Source organism: Trematomus bernacchii, unplaced genomic scaffold, assembly GCF_902827165.1.
Source record: "Trematomus bernacchii unplaced genomic scaffold, fTreBer1.1, whole genome shotgun sequence".
NCBI lineage: Eukaryota > Metazoa > Chordata > Actinopteri > Perciformes > Nototheniidae > Trematomus > Trematomus bernacchii.
This window is the reverse complement of record NW_022987772.1, coordinates 495,912-512,450: the sequence shown is the minus strand read 5'-3', so window position 1 is coordinate 512,450 and position 16,539 is coordinate 495,912. Positions and strand designations below refer to the sequence as shown.

The 16,539-nt window shown below is 40.2% G+C and overlaps 1 protein-coding gene across 1 annotated transcript in view; it reads right to left on the bottom strand.

Annotated features, from left to right (window-relative positions):
- LOC117496982 (serine/threonine-protein kinase BRSK2-like) overlaps nt 1-16,539 on the bottom strand; it is a 103,426-nt gene that overhangs the window by 12,824 nt on the left and 74,063 nt on the right. The window contains 9 exon segments of the mRNA XM_034148864.1: nt 1,423-1,627; nt 1,629-2,093; nt 3,962-4,022; nt 9,040-9,099; nt 10,517-10,670; nt 11,332-11,429; nt 11,947-12,111; nt 13,467-13,498; nt 14,159-14,305. Of these exon segments, the coding sequence (XP_034004755.1) occupies nt 1,423-1,627; nt 1,629-2,093; nt 3,962-4,022; nt 9,040-9,099; nt 10,517-10,670; nt 11,332-11,429; nt 11,947-12,111; nt 13,467-13,498; nt 14,159-14,305 (1,387 nt within the window).

Genomic DNA, 16,539 nt, shown 5'->3' with positions numbered 1-16,539 from the left:
TTGTTTGTGTGGCAGCAGGTGAGCTGCTAAACTCCGACATTAGAGTAACATTTCCATTTGTTCCCTCGAGCCACAAGAAGGCAGTTTGCTGCATAAACACCTCCATGCTGAACCCATTACCATACAGATCAGACTGAGATAATATCATAAAGATCTGATGAAAATAAATAATTCACAGGAGTCTCTTTTAATATAAAAATTGCCATTCCCTCTGCACATAGTATTTGCCTTTTATTACACTTTGATCAAAGAGTGGTGCAAGAAAGAGTCGTAAGACCTGGACATTAGTCACCATTTTAGCACTTTTTGTCCCCTGGTTTGGAAGTCAATGGTTTTCTGAATGTGTTTTTGGTTGTGAGCCTGATTTAAGGTCTGTGGTTAACACTAGCTGAAGAGATTTTAACGTTTTGTTCTGCTACATAAAATATGTCAGTAAATACCCCACTGGTGAATTTAAATCGGCGGTTGCTATCAAGTGTCTAAATGAGGCGACTAAACGTCATCACTCCCAACATTAGCCGCATTTAGCTTAGCTGTGGTGACGTGAAGTCATGTGACCATGCTGTAGTTCCTTTATAGCCCAACATTAACTTTTAACTTCAGGAATCATAAAGTGTGTGTTAATATGTGGAGATTATCTTGCTGAACAAAACGTGTAAGTATCACAAACGTTTGTTTGACACAGAGATTATTTTCTGGCATAATCCAAAATCACATGGAGAAATCCCATTGGACCAGGAAGATGCTGCCTTGAGGGTCCAACACAGAAATCAGTAATCACTGCACCACTCTATGTCAGAAAGATCCTATGTAAATAAATAATCTCTCTAAGTCTCTCTTATTCTGACAATAAAATAGCGGTATGCAATGTGTGTGTGAAGCAGAAATCCTGCAGCTCCGCCCGCTGTGACGGACCGGTGAGCGGAGCAAAACACACACTAAGAGTTAGACCTAACACACTTAGCTATTTTATCTACCTCTGGAACAAGCTAAACTAGTTATACATGTATTTATTCTTCACTGTCGGGTCACTCATTACTGGATCAGTGAGCTGCATGAGACGATACTGACAGGCTGTCAGGAGAGAGAGAGAGAGGGAGAGAGGAAAAGAGAGCTAATTTCTCCCGTGTTATTATCCAAAGTTAATGTAAACTTGAAAAATGTACTTTATTTGAATGTAATAATTATGTTGGTTGTTGTTTGTGGAAGCGCATCATGTATTGAAAAATGTATCTGAACTTTTCGATCCGTTACGATTATAAACTGAAGCAAAAATGAGCCCCATTAACTGAGTTTTAAACATCACTTTAAATCGAAGATCCCCATAGCCCCCACCCACCCGATCGGATCGGCGATCGGTATCGGCCGATACTGATTCCGGCGATCAGTCCCAAAATTCCCGATCGGAGCATCCCTACTTACCTTGCATTTTCCTGCGGTGGAAGCGTGGTGAGCCCAGGAAGTTGTTCTTGATGGAGTTGAGGCGCGTCCTCCAGGGCAGACCCCCCCCAATGGAGGGGCTGGGGGGGGGCGTGGGGCTGGGGGTCCCGGCCGGGCTGTCCTTGGGCGTGTGCACAGGGGTGCCTTTGGGGGTGGGGAGAGGGCTCCCTCGGGGGGGGGGGGGGGGGGGTCACCTGCGTGATGGGGACAGATTTTCCGTTGTGGTCAGGGTAGAGGTGGAGGTGGTGGTGGCGGCGGCGGGGCGACATAGGGGGGGCGGGGGAGAGGGGGATGGAGAGTTTTGGGGGTACAGTGAGGGGGGGGTGGCGCCTCACCCGGGGGCTGTTGGTGATGCAGGGGGTCAGAGGCGTGGAAGGAGTGGAGGGTGCAGATTTGGGGTTGGTGGGGCTCTGGGCGGTGTTTGGGAGGGGGTTCGAGCGTGTGGTCTGCAGGGGCTTCTCTGACACTTTGGGCTTTGCGGGGAGGGTCTGCGTGCGGGGGTGCATGAGGGGGGACCCCATCTTTGGGTGGTAGGAGTTTGGCGTCCGCGGCCCCCCGTTGAGGCGCACCTCGTGGTGGGAGTGGGTGGGGCTGCAGTTGGGGGACTGACACAGGTCGGGGGACTGGGGCGGGATGAAAAACCGCCGCGTCGGCTGCGATTGGTCATGCACCCGTTCAGACGGCAGCCAATGAGAAGCGAGGACCAATAAAAAGGGTCATTCCGGTAAAAAAATAAAAAAGCAGAGCAGGACAGAAAGAGGGCGGATGGTTGAGAGGTGGAGCAGGCAGGAAGTGGTGAGAGTGCAAGAAAGAAAGAAAACAGAACATGCGATTAGCAACGTGATTTTTAGCCAATCAGGAGGCAGCAGTGGAGCATTCATGACGCATAAACAGACGGGATGCACCGCGATCAAACTGCTGCACCGAACATATTTAAAATTACTGAGAAAAACTGATTGTGTCTGTTATGTTTTTTTTACCTTGTGAATTTAGCCTTTTTATTGTGAAATTATAATTTAAATTAGTTAATTATATTATTTTTATTGCAAACAAATATATATTTTTTAAATAAAACCATATTAATTTATTGTTGAACCTTGATATTATTTTGTAATTTATTATTATTTAAAAATCCTTTCTTTAATGAAAATGATATAGTTTGTTTTATTGTAAAACCATACAAATTACAGTTGAAATATAATTTAATTACTTAATTATAATATTATTGACCCCAATTTCTTTATTATAAAAATATTTGTGAGACCAATTTATTCAGTTGAATCATGGTATTTATTTATTTATTGTAAAATCCTTTTTTTTATTGATAAAATATAATTTTTATTGTAAACAAATTATTTGTCATTGTAAAACAATATTTGTTGTTGAAAAAACACTTTTGATAGAATAACCACAATTTAATTGTAAAATAATAAAAAAATGTATAGTTAAATTATAATTTTTATTGTAAAACCATATTTTTTTGTAGTTAAAAAGTTAATGTCACGTTTATTTTTACTTTATTGTAATCAAAGAGTAATAAAGCGTAATTTCAAAATATAAAAAAAGTTTTTAAAAATAACTCCTACAACCTCAAATTATTGTCCTGACATTTGAGAAACCTTTTTCTGGTATTAACAGACACAACTAAAACTACCTCTATGTTTTTTTCTCCTTTCATTTCAGTTTTTTCTTTTAGACAAATCTTATAAATGACTATGGTCTGATACGGTGCATCCCTGATTACCAGCACGTGAGTTAGCTCGAAAGCTAACAGCTTTAGCTTCACCCTCCACCAGGGGGCCGCGGCCAGCAGCATGCAAAGTGCTGACTCATGATGCTGTGGGATGAATGAGCAGAGCTGATAAACATGAGTCAGCACAAAGTGAACCACCAGCTCCACAGAGGCCAAGAAACATGAGTCAGCACAAAGTGACCCACCAGATCCACACGGGAACAGAGGGCTGATAAACATGAGTCAGCAAAAAGTGAACCACCAGATCCACACAGGAACGGAGGCCCGATAAACATGGTGAACCAGCAACAAAACAAACAAACAGCAGGTCCGAAACTTCCATGTCATTAAATGCATAGGAAAAGTGTGTGTGTGTGTGTGTATGTCTGTGTGTTTGTCAAAACTATCCTCAGTGCTGTGAGAAAAATAATAGTGTGTGAGTGTGCTTGTATTGCTATACTTGTGAGGACCAATAATTGAAGAACATTCCCATGTTGTGAGGACATGTCTTTGTATTTTAAAGAAAACATTTAGCTGTGTGTGTGTGTGTGTGTGTTTGTCAAAACTATCCTCAGTGCTGTAAAAATAATAATAGTGTGTTTGAGTACGCTTGTATTTCTCCATTTGTGAGGACACATAATTGAAGAACATCTCATTTTGTGAGGACATGTTTGTTTTTTAAAAGCAAATATGTAGCTGTGTGTGTGTGTGTGTGTGTATGTGTGTGTGTGTGTGTGTGTCCAGCAGAGCCAGCCAGTGAGGTGCATTGTGGGACAGAGAGAAACTTACCCTGGGACTGCTGAGAGGACTGGTGGACAGACCGGAGGAAGCTCCGCTGATCGACCGCGATCTACACACACACAAACACAGATCAATATCTAAATACACACTACTTCACACACACTACATGTACACACAACCTCTTTGTGGTTTGTTGAGGTTGAAGGTGATTTGATTTAAAGCAGAGAAAAAGACTTGGACAGGGACAGATGAAGAGAAAACATTAGTATTTATTTTCTCTGCAGCGCTCACAAAGTATTTTATTACTTTCTGCAGAATAATAAACCTCTTTCTCTTAAGTTACTCTTACTTTATCTCAATTTAAGCACACGATTACCTGTTATGTTTTTGCTTTAGTGTGGATAGATAATATTATGGGATTACATGTACAATAACACATAATGAGGACCTGTGCACGCCAGCTGGCTCCTGTTCTCCAGTATCTATTCAACCTGAGCCTGCACTTGGAGACCATCCCGGTGCTGTGGAAGACATCATGCGTTGTTCCGGTCCCTAAAAAGACAACTCCTTCTGGGCTCAATGACTATCGCCCTGTAGCACTCACATCTCATGTGATGAAGGTGCTTGAGAGACTGGTCTTGGCCCATCTCAGACCGCAGGTGAGATCATTCCTTGACCCTCTGCAATTTGCCTACCAGCCTCACCTGGGGGTGGACGATGCCATTATTTACCTGCTGCAGCGTGCTCACTCATACCTGAATGGATCGGGTTGCACTGTGAGAATCACCTTTTTTGATTTCTCCAGTGCATTCAACACGATCCAGCCTCGGCTACTGAGTGACAAGCTGCAGGCTATGAGGGTAAACTCGTCCACCATCTCCTGGATTACCAACTACCTCACGGACAGACCACAGTACGTCCGGCTGGGCAGTGTGCTGTCTGATGTGGTGGTTGGTAGTATTGGAGCCCCACAGGGGACTGTGCTGTCTCCTTTCCTGTTCACCTTATACACCTCTGACTTTCTATACAACTCAGAGTCATGCCACCTGCAGAAGTTTTCGGATGACTCTGCAGTGGTAGGGTGTATAAGGGATGGACGGGAGGAGGAGTACAGAGCGCTGGTGGGTGATTTTGTTGAGTGGACTGGAAGAAATCATCTGCTTTTGAATGTGGCCAAGACCAGAGAGATGGTCATTGATTTCAGGAGGAAGAGGACATCTCCTCCTCTGCCCCTGTGCATTCTGGGAGAGGATGTGGCAGTTGTGGAGGTCTACAAGTACCTGGGAGTGCACTTAGACAATGGGCTGAACTGGAGGATCAACACTGACGCTGTGTACAAGAAGGGGATGAGCAGACTCTATTTTCTGAGGAAGCTGAGATCCTTCAACGTATGCAGCAAGATGCTGGAGATCTTCTATCAGTCTGTTGTGGCTAGTGCACTCTTCTTTGCTGCGGTCTGCTGGGGGGGCAGCATCAGAGCCGGTGACACCAGCAGGATCAATAAACTGATCAGGAAAGCTGGGTCAGTCATCGGCATCAAGCTGGAACCCTTTGAAGCTGTGGTGGAGAGGAGGACACTGAACAGGCTGTTGTCCATCATGGATAACCCCACCCATCCTCTCCACCTGCAGCTGGACAGTCAGCGGAGCTCCTTCTCCTACAGACTGCTGCAGCTCCCCTGTCTCAAGGACAGATACTGGAAAACATTCCTGCCCACTGCAATAACTCTGTACAACAAATCACCTCTGGCTGGAAGAGAACTCTCTGCTCCATAGTTTCTCTAGAAATAAAACCACCTTGTACATTTTACTCACACATAATCTGTTTCATATTTAATACTCCATAATTCCATATATTTTGAATATATATATATTTGTATATTTGTATATATATATATATATATATATATAATATCTGTATGTATATTTTGTATTTTGACATGTATATTTTATATTTTATTTTATATTTTATTTTATTTTATTTCTATTCTTGTATATTTTGTTTTATTGTAAAATGCCTTTTATGCTGCTGTAACAAAAACAATTTCCCAATTTGGGATCAATAAAGTACGATCTATCTATCTATCTATCTATCTAATTGAACTAAGCCTTTATTTTGAAATTTGAAACTGAAAACATTTGCATCTAAACATCAAATGTGCAGCACTTTATATTGAACTAAAGGGTTTATTAAAGGAAGTGTAGGTCATTTTGGAGAAACCAGCTCGAGTAAACTAGAATTTGAAAGTACACAACCGGAAAAAATCTGCCCCTTCCTTCAGACTTCCTTACAGAGCCCCTCCTCCAACACACACGAACACGCACATGACCAATGAGGGCACGAGATAAGTTTGTGCACGAGATGGAAGGCAGGTAGGCAGGTAGGCCATCCAGTTATTTTAGCTGGGCCGGCTAAAATGATTGGTCGTGCTTTTTACAGTATTACGGCTTCCACAGATGAAATATTTGTATATATTTATTGACAAAGCATTTAATGTATTCATTGCTATCGGGATGTTAAGAGCATTCCATGGAATATAACAAAAAGTGTTTCTGAAGTGAATTACCTACCCCACCTTTAATGTAGTTTTTTTTAAAGCAAAGATTTTAATGACATTTTAATGTTGTACAAACTTAAACGGCTACAATTGAAAACCAAAATAAAATGTGGGGACTTTTCTTTCTCTTATGATGAAAATGGGTCAGAATCCCCATTCATTTGTATGTAAGTTACTTAAACAAGAACAGCATCATTGGTTTAATTCAATAAAAAGTACAGACATGTCAGCATTTAAACACACAAACACACACACACTGCAACATTCTATAGCGCCATTTCTGCTTTCTTCTCTTCATGAGCTTTTCCATTTTCCATTTACGTATCATTAACTTTTCATATCTGCTCCTGCACGCACGCACGCACGCACGCACGCACGCAATCTTAACCAAAAACCATGCCAATGTCTTTGACGACGTTGGGATTTAATTGCCCATAGACAATTTGGCTTTGTTGGAAGAGAAAAATGAAAATCAGTAAATCATAATTAAATATGCTTGAAGACACACACACACACACACACACACACACACACACACACACACACACACACACACACACACACACACACACACACACACACACACACACACACACACACACACACACACACACACACACACACACACACACACACACACACACACACACACACACACACACACACACACACACACACACACACACACAACATCACTGGCATTAAATTCGCTTTCTCACGACAACGTTTACATACAAGACATTTTTCATTCATCACACGAAAGTGCTCAATGGTAATGGCGGTCATGTTTTTCCTTCTAGTATAATTCTTGTTATTGCTTTGTTTCTCTCGTTAATAAAAATACTCGTTATGTGGTAAAAGTGTAATTGTTTTTACTCTAAGAAGAAAGTAAACGATCATGTCTGTGGTTAATAACCCAAGTAAATACAGTCCCTGTCGACATAATGTATCCTTAAGCGTTGTTTGTTTTTTGAAGTTCATTCTTCCTCCAGTTATTTTCAGATTTTAAAGTGCTATGTTCAAAATGCCACTTACTCACGACTCAAATGTTAAATTCTTTGAGTTTAAAACATATCCTTTTAAATACCAGATAAATATATTCCTTGTGTTTTATTCATCCTTGTATCATGTAGTGTTTTGCTGTTCTGATGCATTTTTACATTTTTAATTAATTGATTGCAATGTTTGTTCATTGTCCATCGCACATTCAATACAAGTTAAATATACAAATGTGTGCATAGTTATATCAATAAATAAGAAGCGTGTTAATCAGAGCCTCTTCAGTGATTCTCTATCTGCGATCAGAGTCACAGATTTAATGTGAAGTATGATTGAGAAAGCACATAACGACGCTGCATTAATGAAGAAGAGGAGTCCCTTCAGAAAGGAGCATCTACAGTATTAACAAGCAGCTTAATAATGTGAAGCTTGAGTTAGTCTCTGAAATATGAATATTAATCATTACCAGTGGTGTGTGTGCTTCATCTTAAGGGTCTTCTCAATTACATAAAGGAATATTGAGTGTGAGTTAAAAGCATCATGTATTTTTCATCTTGTGTGTTTGCTCCATCTGCATTTTAACCTGCCAATTAATTTATGCTAATCTCAGAAAGTCCATCGGCAAACTGAGATTCCCCGACACAAGGTCAGACACACAGGGAGGCTTTCCGAGCTTCACTGTAAAAACAAACAAATATAAACACACACACACACACAAACAAACAAACACCCCCCCTACACACACACACACACACACACACACACTGAGAGGAGTGAAGATGGGGGGAAGGAAACAGAAAAGTTGACCTAAAAATTCTCTTTTCCCCCGAGGGTTTAGGGAGGAACGTCGAAGAGGAAAGAGTGGGCTAGATTTTCTGATTTATCAGAGGAAGATATCGTGCTCCTTATCAGACTGTGACCCAATGCAGTAAATAAGGGTTTGGGTATCAGTGTTTACTCTGTTAATGAAAAGGGGGCACGATTCTTGGAAGTGTTTCAGGCCACTTTGCAGACTTAAATGTGCAGCATGAGTCAAAAATCAGCACTGGAGTATCCAAGCTAAATGTGAAAAAGCTAAAATAATCAGATTCTTTCAAAACAAGTGAAAACGGGTGCAGCACAGTCATTTCACCACAGGAACCTTCCACAGTTAAGAGGTCTTTTTTTGGTAACTTGCTGAACGTTTTTTGTCTGATTTCAAGACACTGATACTTACTCTTGAATAATTTGTCTTTGGACTGTGTTGGAGATGGATTAAAATAACCAGCATGTTTTTATGGAGATTTTAAGTCTTTTTTGCAGTGTAAAGACTTAATACACTCATTTTATATCATTTTTGTGTCAGAAAGTCAAACATTCAAAAGACTTCTACAATAAACGAAACAAACAGGTTATTTGTCACATAAATAAACGGTTTTAGCTCAAACATGCGACATTTAAAAGTGGAAGACAAAGAAATGGAGAGGAACCACTGAATATTAACAAAACAAAACGAGTGGATGGTAAAAAAGGAATAGAAGAAAAATGGATCTGACGGGACAAACAGAAACGGAGCGGAGCCGACCAATACCTTTCCTCCTTGCTGCAGTTAGCGTTTGTGATATCCAAGCTTTTACTGAACACAGATTTGCTAAAAAGGGGGCAGACAGAAAAAACCGAGAGACAAACAGAAAGGTTGTCACGTAAGGGGAGGCTAATGTTGATCATGCATCAAAAACAAACACTAGAAAATAAAAATAAAAACACAAAAAAATAAAAGGAAACACAGTAACTCATGCACAGGTCCAGAAACCAGGAGAAGGAACACGTTCATGGGTCATGCATGAGTCCTTTCATTTATTTAACTATTGTCGAATGTGAGGAGAGACCCTCACACAGTGGCTAAAAAGGCTCAAAATGCAAAACCTATGTCCTGATAGGCAGTTTAAACAAAAGACACATGCCTTATCGTATGCTGTACATTTTAAAGGCATTTTTTTCACGTGAATGAACAAGATGCTGAAAAGCTTGTTCATGCGTCTTTATAAAGGTCTTCCCTTGTAGACCGAAAACTCACCTGTTTTGACGGCATCTTTTACTAACAAAAATAAAGAACTCTCTTCTGTACGTAGCATTTACAAAGGATTTGGCTTTAAATGGAGCTAATGCAGTAGCACTTAATCTGGTTGGGCTTATAGACAGGAAATGTACCTGCAGGATTCTTGCTTTTGAGTTTGTTTCTTCATGGTTGAATGCACTTATTCTAAGTCGTCTTACAAAAAGTAAATTGAGAAACCACGGGTTCTTTAGGACTACGCTGCCAGGATTTTAACAAGAAATACCGAGCACTTTACTCCGGTTTTAGCTTCAGTGCATTGGCTCCCTGTATCTTTTAAAGAGTCCCTATTTAAGCAAATGTTCAGATTCCTTTTAGTAGTAAGACTCTACTGGGACATTTCTCCATACTTTAATGTTCAAAAAGCTCTTTATTTTTCTCATACTGCCTGTTGTGATTGGTCAACAGCTAGGAGTGCTAGCCAATAGAAGCATGAGTGTTAGTGATGTCATGATGTTCCAGAAGTAAACAAAGGAGTCCAAAGGAGGCGTTTCAGGCCTAAATCGACCTATCGAAGCACTTTGAGCTGCATCCTGTGTATGAAAATATCTCTTTATTATTATTATTATTATTATTATTATCATTAAACAGGGATGCTTCTTCTCCTCTTTGACTGCATGCTCCATGCACACTTAGACATACACCACGCACAAACCTGAGTCTTGTTCATGCATTTTAACCCATTTTTTTAAGGATTTTTGCAGATCTAACAGCCCTCTGAACAGGAGTTAATGTCAGGTCTCAAACTTTACATCAGCAGGGACAGAGCCAGAACGATGCGTCATGTTTTAACTGCAGTTCGGTGAAGGAGGGAAGGATTTACGACTGAGGACAACAGTCGGGGAAGTGGACTTTTAATTTAAAAAACAACGGGTTATTACCTCTCTTCACCGAACTGAGGTTAAATACATTATTTAACCCGACAGCCATCTTTAATGTGTGCATGTCTCACCTCTGGCCGTGGGTTGCCATGTCGATGGCTCTTCGTACGGGGACCGGGGACCCCCCCTCCATGACGCACAGCACCTCCATGGACTTCCTCTCCGGCCTCCGTTTACCGTGCCGGCTCAGCATCGGGGAATCCACGCGCTTCCTCGGAGGGTCTGCTGAGCAACGGCAGGTCGAAGGTCAACAGAGGGACGACAAATAGGAGAGAGAGTAGTCAGGAAACTGTAGCTTTTCACTATATAGGAAAACATTTCTGAAAATATCGGAAACATGCCCATAAAAGTATGTCAAAGTGTCTTCAGAATTATGTAAAACATTTCTAAAAAGTAAGTGAGAAACGTTGAAGTATTTTGGAATTTCTTTTTGAAATGTTGGAACTAAATATGTGAAAATAATGTCTGACAAATACTCAGAAAATATATAGAAAATGTCCAAAGAAGGTGGGAAAATGTCAGAAAATTGAATGAAATTGTATTAAAAACATTGAAAAAAAATATGTGAATTAAAGTTTGGAAAATATGAAAAAAAATACTTATAGCAAGTACAAAACAAAAGATTTCAAAAAGGGTCAGACAGGTTTTAGCTTTTTTCCCCAAAAGTATTCAGATTTTTTTTGTTGAAAAGTGTCCAAATGTAAGTGAAAATTGTCCAAAAAAAGTTTGGAACAGTTTCGAAAACCTTTGTTGAAAATAAAAAAAATAAAAATGTTTAGTGACTTTCCAAAGAATTAAGTGAAACATTGAAGAAAAGTGACAGCTACAAACTTCTGAATGTCAGCAGATAAATGTTATGTTGTGTATTTCCTCCAGATAGACCTACCGATCTCGGTGCGTGCCGGCAGGTTCTGGTCCTCCTGACTCGGATACCTCTCCTTTCGGTCCAGCAGCAGGAAGTAGATCATCTTCTCCTGGTTTTCTCTGCAGAGAGGAGAGTGAGGGTCCGTTAGTTAAGAACGGGACAGGAAGACAAACTGTCATCAAACTGTCAAACTGACAAAATTCATTTGTCTGCTCCTCTCCCGATGAGAACAATGTCCTAATAATATGCAAAACATATTTCAATTTTAGAATAATATAAGAAAATGCAAGAAAATAAGGAACATTTTAAACAGACAGCAGGGAACTACTTTTCCCCAAAAAATGTGTAAAAAATATTTGTAAATGTTTCGATAGTTTCGCAGAAAAGTTGCAAAATGTCCACATTAAGTGGAAGACGCTTGGATGTGATATGTTTAAAGTATTGTTTGAAAAGTAAAAAAAAGTCAATAAATAAATAATAAAATAAACGTAACTGCAGCAAAATAGAACTTCAAATTCTGAAAGTTTTCAAAAAATAGGTTCAAAATCTACAAAGATATAAAATATGTGAAAAATTTCACGAAACAAAAATGTAAAGAATATGCGAATATAAGTGAAATCTGTGCTCTTCACTCACTCCTCCGACAGCATGTCTTTGAGGAGCTTCTCCTTGTCTCTGAAGCAGCCGAGCGAGTGCATGCTCTCCAAGACGTCCGGGTCGATCTCCTCGGCCGCGGCCAGCGACCGGATGGCCACCTTCCTCGGGACGGGCTGCTCCGGCTCGGGCTCGTTCTTCCCCGCTCTGCAGCAGGAACAAAGAAAACTACATCTGAGTGGATGTAATATATAGATTTTGGATTATAACAGAAAAGAATCTCTGCGTCAAACAAACGTTTATGATAGTCACAAGTTTAGTTCAGCAGGATAATCTCCACATATTAACACCACTTTATGATTTCTGAAGCAAAATGCTAATGTTGGGCTATAAAGGAACTACAGCACGGTCACATGACTTCACGTCACCACCGCTAAGCTAAAGGCGGATAATGTTGGGCTATAAAGGAACTACAGCACGGTCACATGACTTCACGTCACCACCTCTAAGCTAAAGGCGGCTAATGTTGGGCTATAAAGGAACTACAGCACGGTCACATGACTTCACGTCACCACCGCTAAGCTAAAGGTGGCTAATGTTGGGCTATAAAGGAACTACAGCATGGTCACATGACTTCACGTCACCACCGCTAAGCTAAAGGTGGCTAATGTTGGGCTATAAAGGAACTACAGCACGGTCACATGACTTCACGTCACCACCGCTAAGCTAAAGGCGGCTAATGTTGGGCTATAAAGGAACTACAGCACGGTCACATGACTTCACGTCACCACCGCTAAGCTAAAGGTGGCTAATGTTGGGCTATAAAGGAACTACAGCACGGTCACATGACTTCACGTCACCACCGCTAAGCTAAAGGAGGCTAATGTTGGTTGTGATGACGTTTAGTCGTCTCATTTAGACACTTGTTAGCAACAGCCCTTTCTAAATTCACCATTGGGGTATTTACTGATGTATTTTATGTTGTAGAACCAAATGTTAAAATCTCTTATCTTATCTTATTTCAACAACCCAAAACACATTCAGAAAACCATTGACTTCTGTTGGAGAAAATACAAGGTGTCTTCTTTATTGTGGGTTTTCTGATGGGCATGATACTGTGTGTGACTTTGCACTGTGTGACCTCGCAGCTGCCTCTTCGTAGATAGGAGAAGGCAGGGCTTAATTCATGTTGTTGATACCAACGAGAGCACACACACTTTGTCTCCTCTCCTCTTTGAGGGGCAAAGAGCAACACTGCCTTTCCAGAGATGTCCCGACGCCTTCCCGACACCTGATGACGCCAAACCGATTTACGACACTGTTTGGTACCTCCTGACTTTAGACTATATAAGCTTGATGTTACTTCCTGCTCCCTTGAGCAGCATACCTCATGTGTGTGAGTTGAACCATATCCTTTGTATGTGACTTAACTCTGCTCCTTCTTGCAAGAATAAATTAGTACTTGACTATTGATTCTCAACCCGGTGTCGAGTGATATTTTAACAACTTCCAGATCAGACAATCAACACAGACAGATAATAATAACATCATGATTTACTTACAGGTACCACGTATGCTTCTGGATCTGCTCTAACTGTAACACAAAGGAGAGGAAACAAACATTAATGACACTTTTTATTGATAAGGAACACAATAAAAGATAAAATGCAAGTAAAAATAACCGCTGTTATTGAGCTTTGCATTAATGAATATCCATGAATCACATGTTTATAAGATGTACAGACACTGCAGCTCCACAGACAGAACACCAGTGAGAGCACACTGTTTAAAAACAGCCTTTTGTGAAGTTTCTATTCTGAGACAAAAATAAAACCTGGGCCTGAGATAAAAAGATGATGCAGATGTTAGTCATGCTGCTAAGATTAGCCCAGACAGTGGAGATAGGAAAGGAGGCGCAGGAGTTTAGAGAAGGAGTTACAGAAGGAGTTAGAGAAGGAGTTACAGAAGGAGTTACAGAAGGAGTTACAAAAGGAGTTACAGAAGGAGTCACAGAATAAACCTCAAATTCTTTGCTCTGGCTTTTAATAGTTGAACAAAACATTTTTACATTTGTATGTGTTTTTATATGTTTCTAGTTATTGTGCTTCTTATCATGTTTTTAATGATTGTCTGATTATTTTACTCCCATTGTGTTATTCTATATTGTATGTATTCCCTGTACAGCACTTTGGTCAACTGAGGTTGTTTTAAATGTTCTATATAAATAAATAAAGATTGAGATTGAGGGTCTCACCGTGAGCCTCTTGCCGGCGTCCACCTCGATCATCCCCTTGAGGAGGTTCTGACAGTCCGGAGGGATGAAGTGAGGCATGTGGAAAACTCCCAGCTTCACTTTCTCCAGGAGGTTCCTCAGGTTATCATCGTCGAAGGGCAGAGCGCCCTGCAGGAGGAGGAGGAGGAGGAGGAGGAGGAAGAGGAATCAGAATCACTTTACTAGTCCCGCAGCAGTGACATTTACAGTGGCATAGGAAACGTGGCATAGTAAAAAAAAGTGTCTGTATTGCACATTGCAGGTTTTTTGCACACGATTGTAACAGTTCGTATTACAAGGGGGAGAAGGAAGAGAGGAAATATATTCAACAGGAGAGAGAACATATTGACAATTTGATTTAAAATATTTACTCAAAGTACTTTTTTTAAACCAGATCTTTTACAATCAACACACAATATAGCGAGAAATACATAATTATTTACCTTCTTATTTAAAGTTGCTTCTATCAGCAGGCTTTTTGTGGCAGATAGAGTAAGTCTAAAACTCTATTCTATAACAAAAGCCTATAACAACAATTCAGAGGTGCACAAAATAAATAAGTGATGTGACTTCTAGTATGTTCACCCTCACTCCTGCACAACTTCAGCGAGTAAAAACTGGCTTTAAGTCACTAATATTTTAGATCCAAAGATTCTGACGTGAATAAACCTCCGTTGGATAATTGATCCAGAAGTCAGGCAGATGAGGCTAACATATTCAACGAAACAACCACTCTATATCTGATACCTCGAAATAAAGAGGTTAACAAGAGTAATGCAATACTTTTACATTATTTCCCCTTAAATAAGGGAGGACTGAGGGCATAATATCTTCATTACACTCTGAGCAAATCTCGGACACTTGCAGGTCAAAAATATAAAGAATTAACCCAGAGAAAATGCCCCTTCCAATCAAATTGTCGCAACTTCCTTTCTTACTTTCTGTCACTATTGATGCCTTTTAAAACATTTCCAACACGTTATCTTTCAAGTTATTAGCTACTTACAGCTTTCTGTGGTTAATCAAAAATAAAATAAATAAAACAAGTGTTTAAAAGAGTCAAATCCAAAATTATAAAACAAAACTTGTCTTTCTTTCTGTTAGATGATAAAGTTAAATAATTCAATGGTTAAGTCTTGTTGATATCTTTGACACAGGTTGCCCCTTTCTGTGTCTTAATACATATAAAACACTGGCATTAACTCCTGTTGTCAGGTACATTTCTGTCACTGAGAAATAACAAGGACTTTTTTAAGGATGCCGGTTACGGGTGAGATCAGAGTCAGCGATGACGAGGCAGTTTCAGTGACGTGATGAAGGACAGTTTCCTCCTCACTGAGAGGCTGGCAGCAGATGGCCACCGACACACTGACAAAGTGGAGAGATTTATCTGAACGTGATGAGTGTGTTGAGTGCTCCCTCTTAATGTAGAAACTATAACACATGCACATAAACAAACATGTCGTCTAGCTGCTGCCTCTCACTCGTCACTGTCCCATTAAAGAGCTGCTGTGGGAAGCTGTAGTTGTGATGTGTGTTTTTCTAAATGGGAAAATACACAACAAGAGGCTAATGACTCTGAGTCTGCAATACAGAGAATATTTCAAATGGGAACTACTACTTTCAGTCTGTGACGGAAGATGTGTAGACTTCCTGCTGTCCTGATTATGTTTCATATATATATAGCGCTTTGCTAAATATGTAAAGTTGCATACAGTTAATCATTAATATAATTAAGCTTCCATTAATTGTATCATGTCTTTTAACACTTAGAAATATGGGATATAAAAGGTCAGGGGCATCTTTGTTCTCCTTTATTTATAATGTGGTTTAAATGTTTTATATGTACACGCAGGTCTTTCCGGCATCCTTTAATTCAATCCCACTCGGTGTAAAACAAGAAGACCTTTAAGACATTACAGCATCTCTTAGACTTGAGTGACGTTGTATAAATGTTGGATTTATGTATATATTACACACATTTCATGTCTTAAATGTCGAAGGGGGCACTTCAGCTTTATTAAATGTCATATTTTGTGTTTAGTGCGTCTTTGTGTGTTTACATTATTGCAATCAGTTAAAGGTAGGGTAGGTAAGAATGGAGAAACCAGCTCGAGTGCGCTAGAATTTGAAAGTACGCAGCCCGAAAAAATCTGCCCCTTCCTTCAGACTTCCTTACAGAGCCCCTCCTCCAACACACACGAACGCGCACATGACCAATGAGGGCACGAGATAAGTTTGTGCACAGATGGAAGGCTGACAGGCAGGTAGGCCATCCAGTTATTTTAGCCGGGCCGGCTAAAATGATAGGTCGTGCTTTTTACAGTACTACGGCTTCCACAGATGACATTTTTTAATGTATT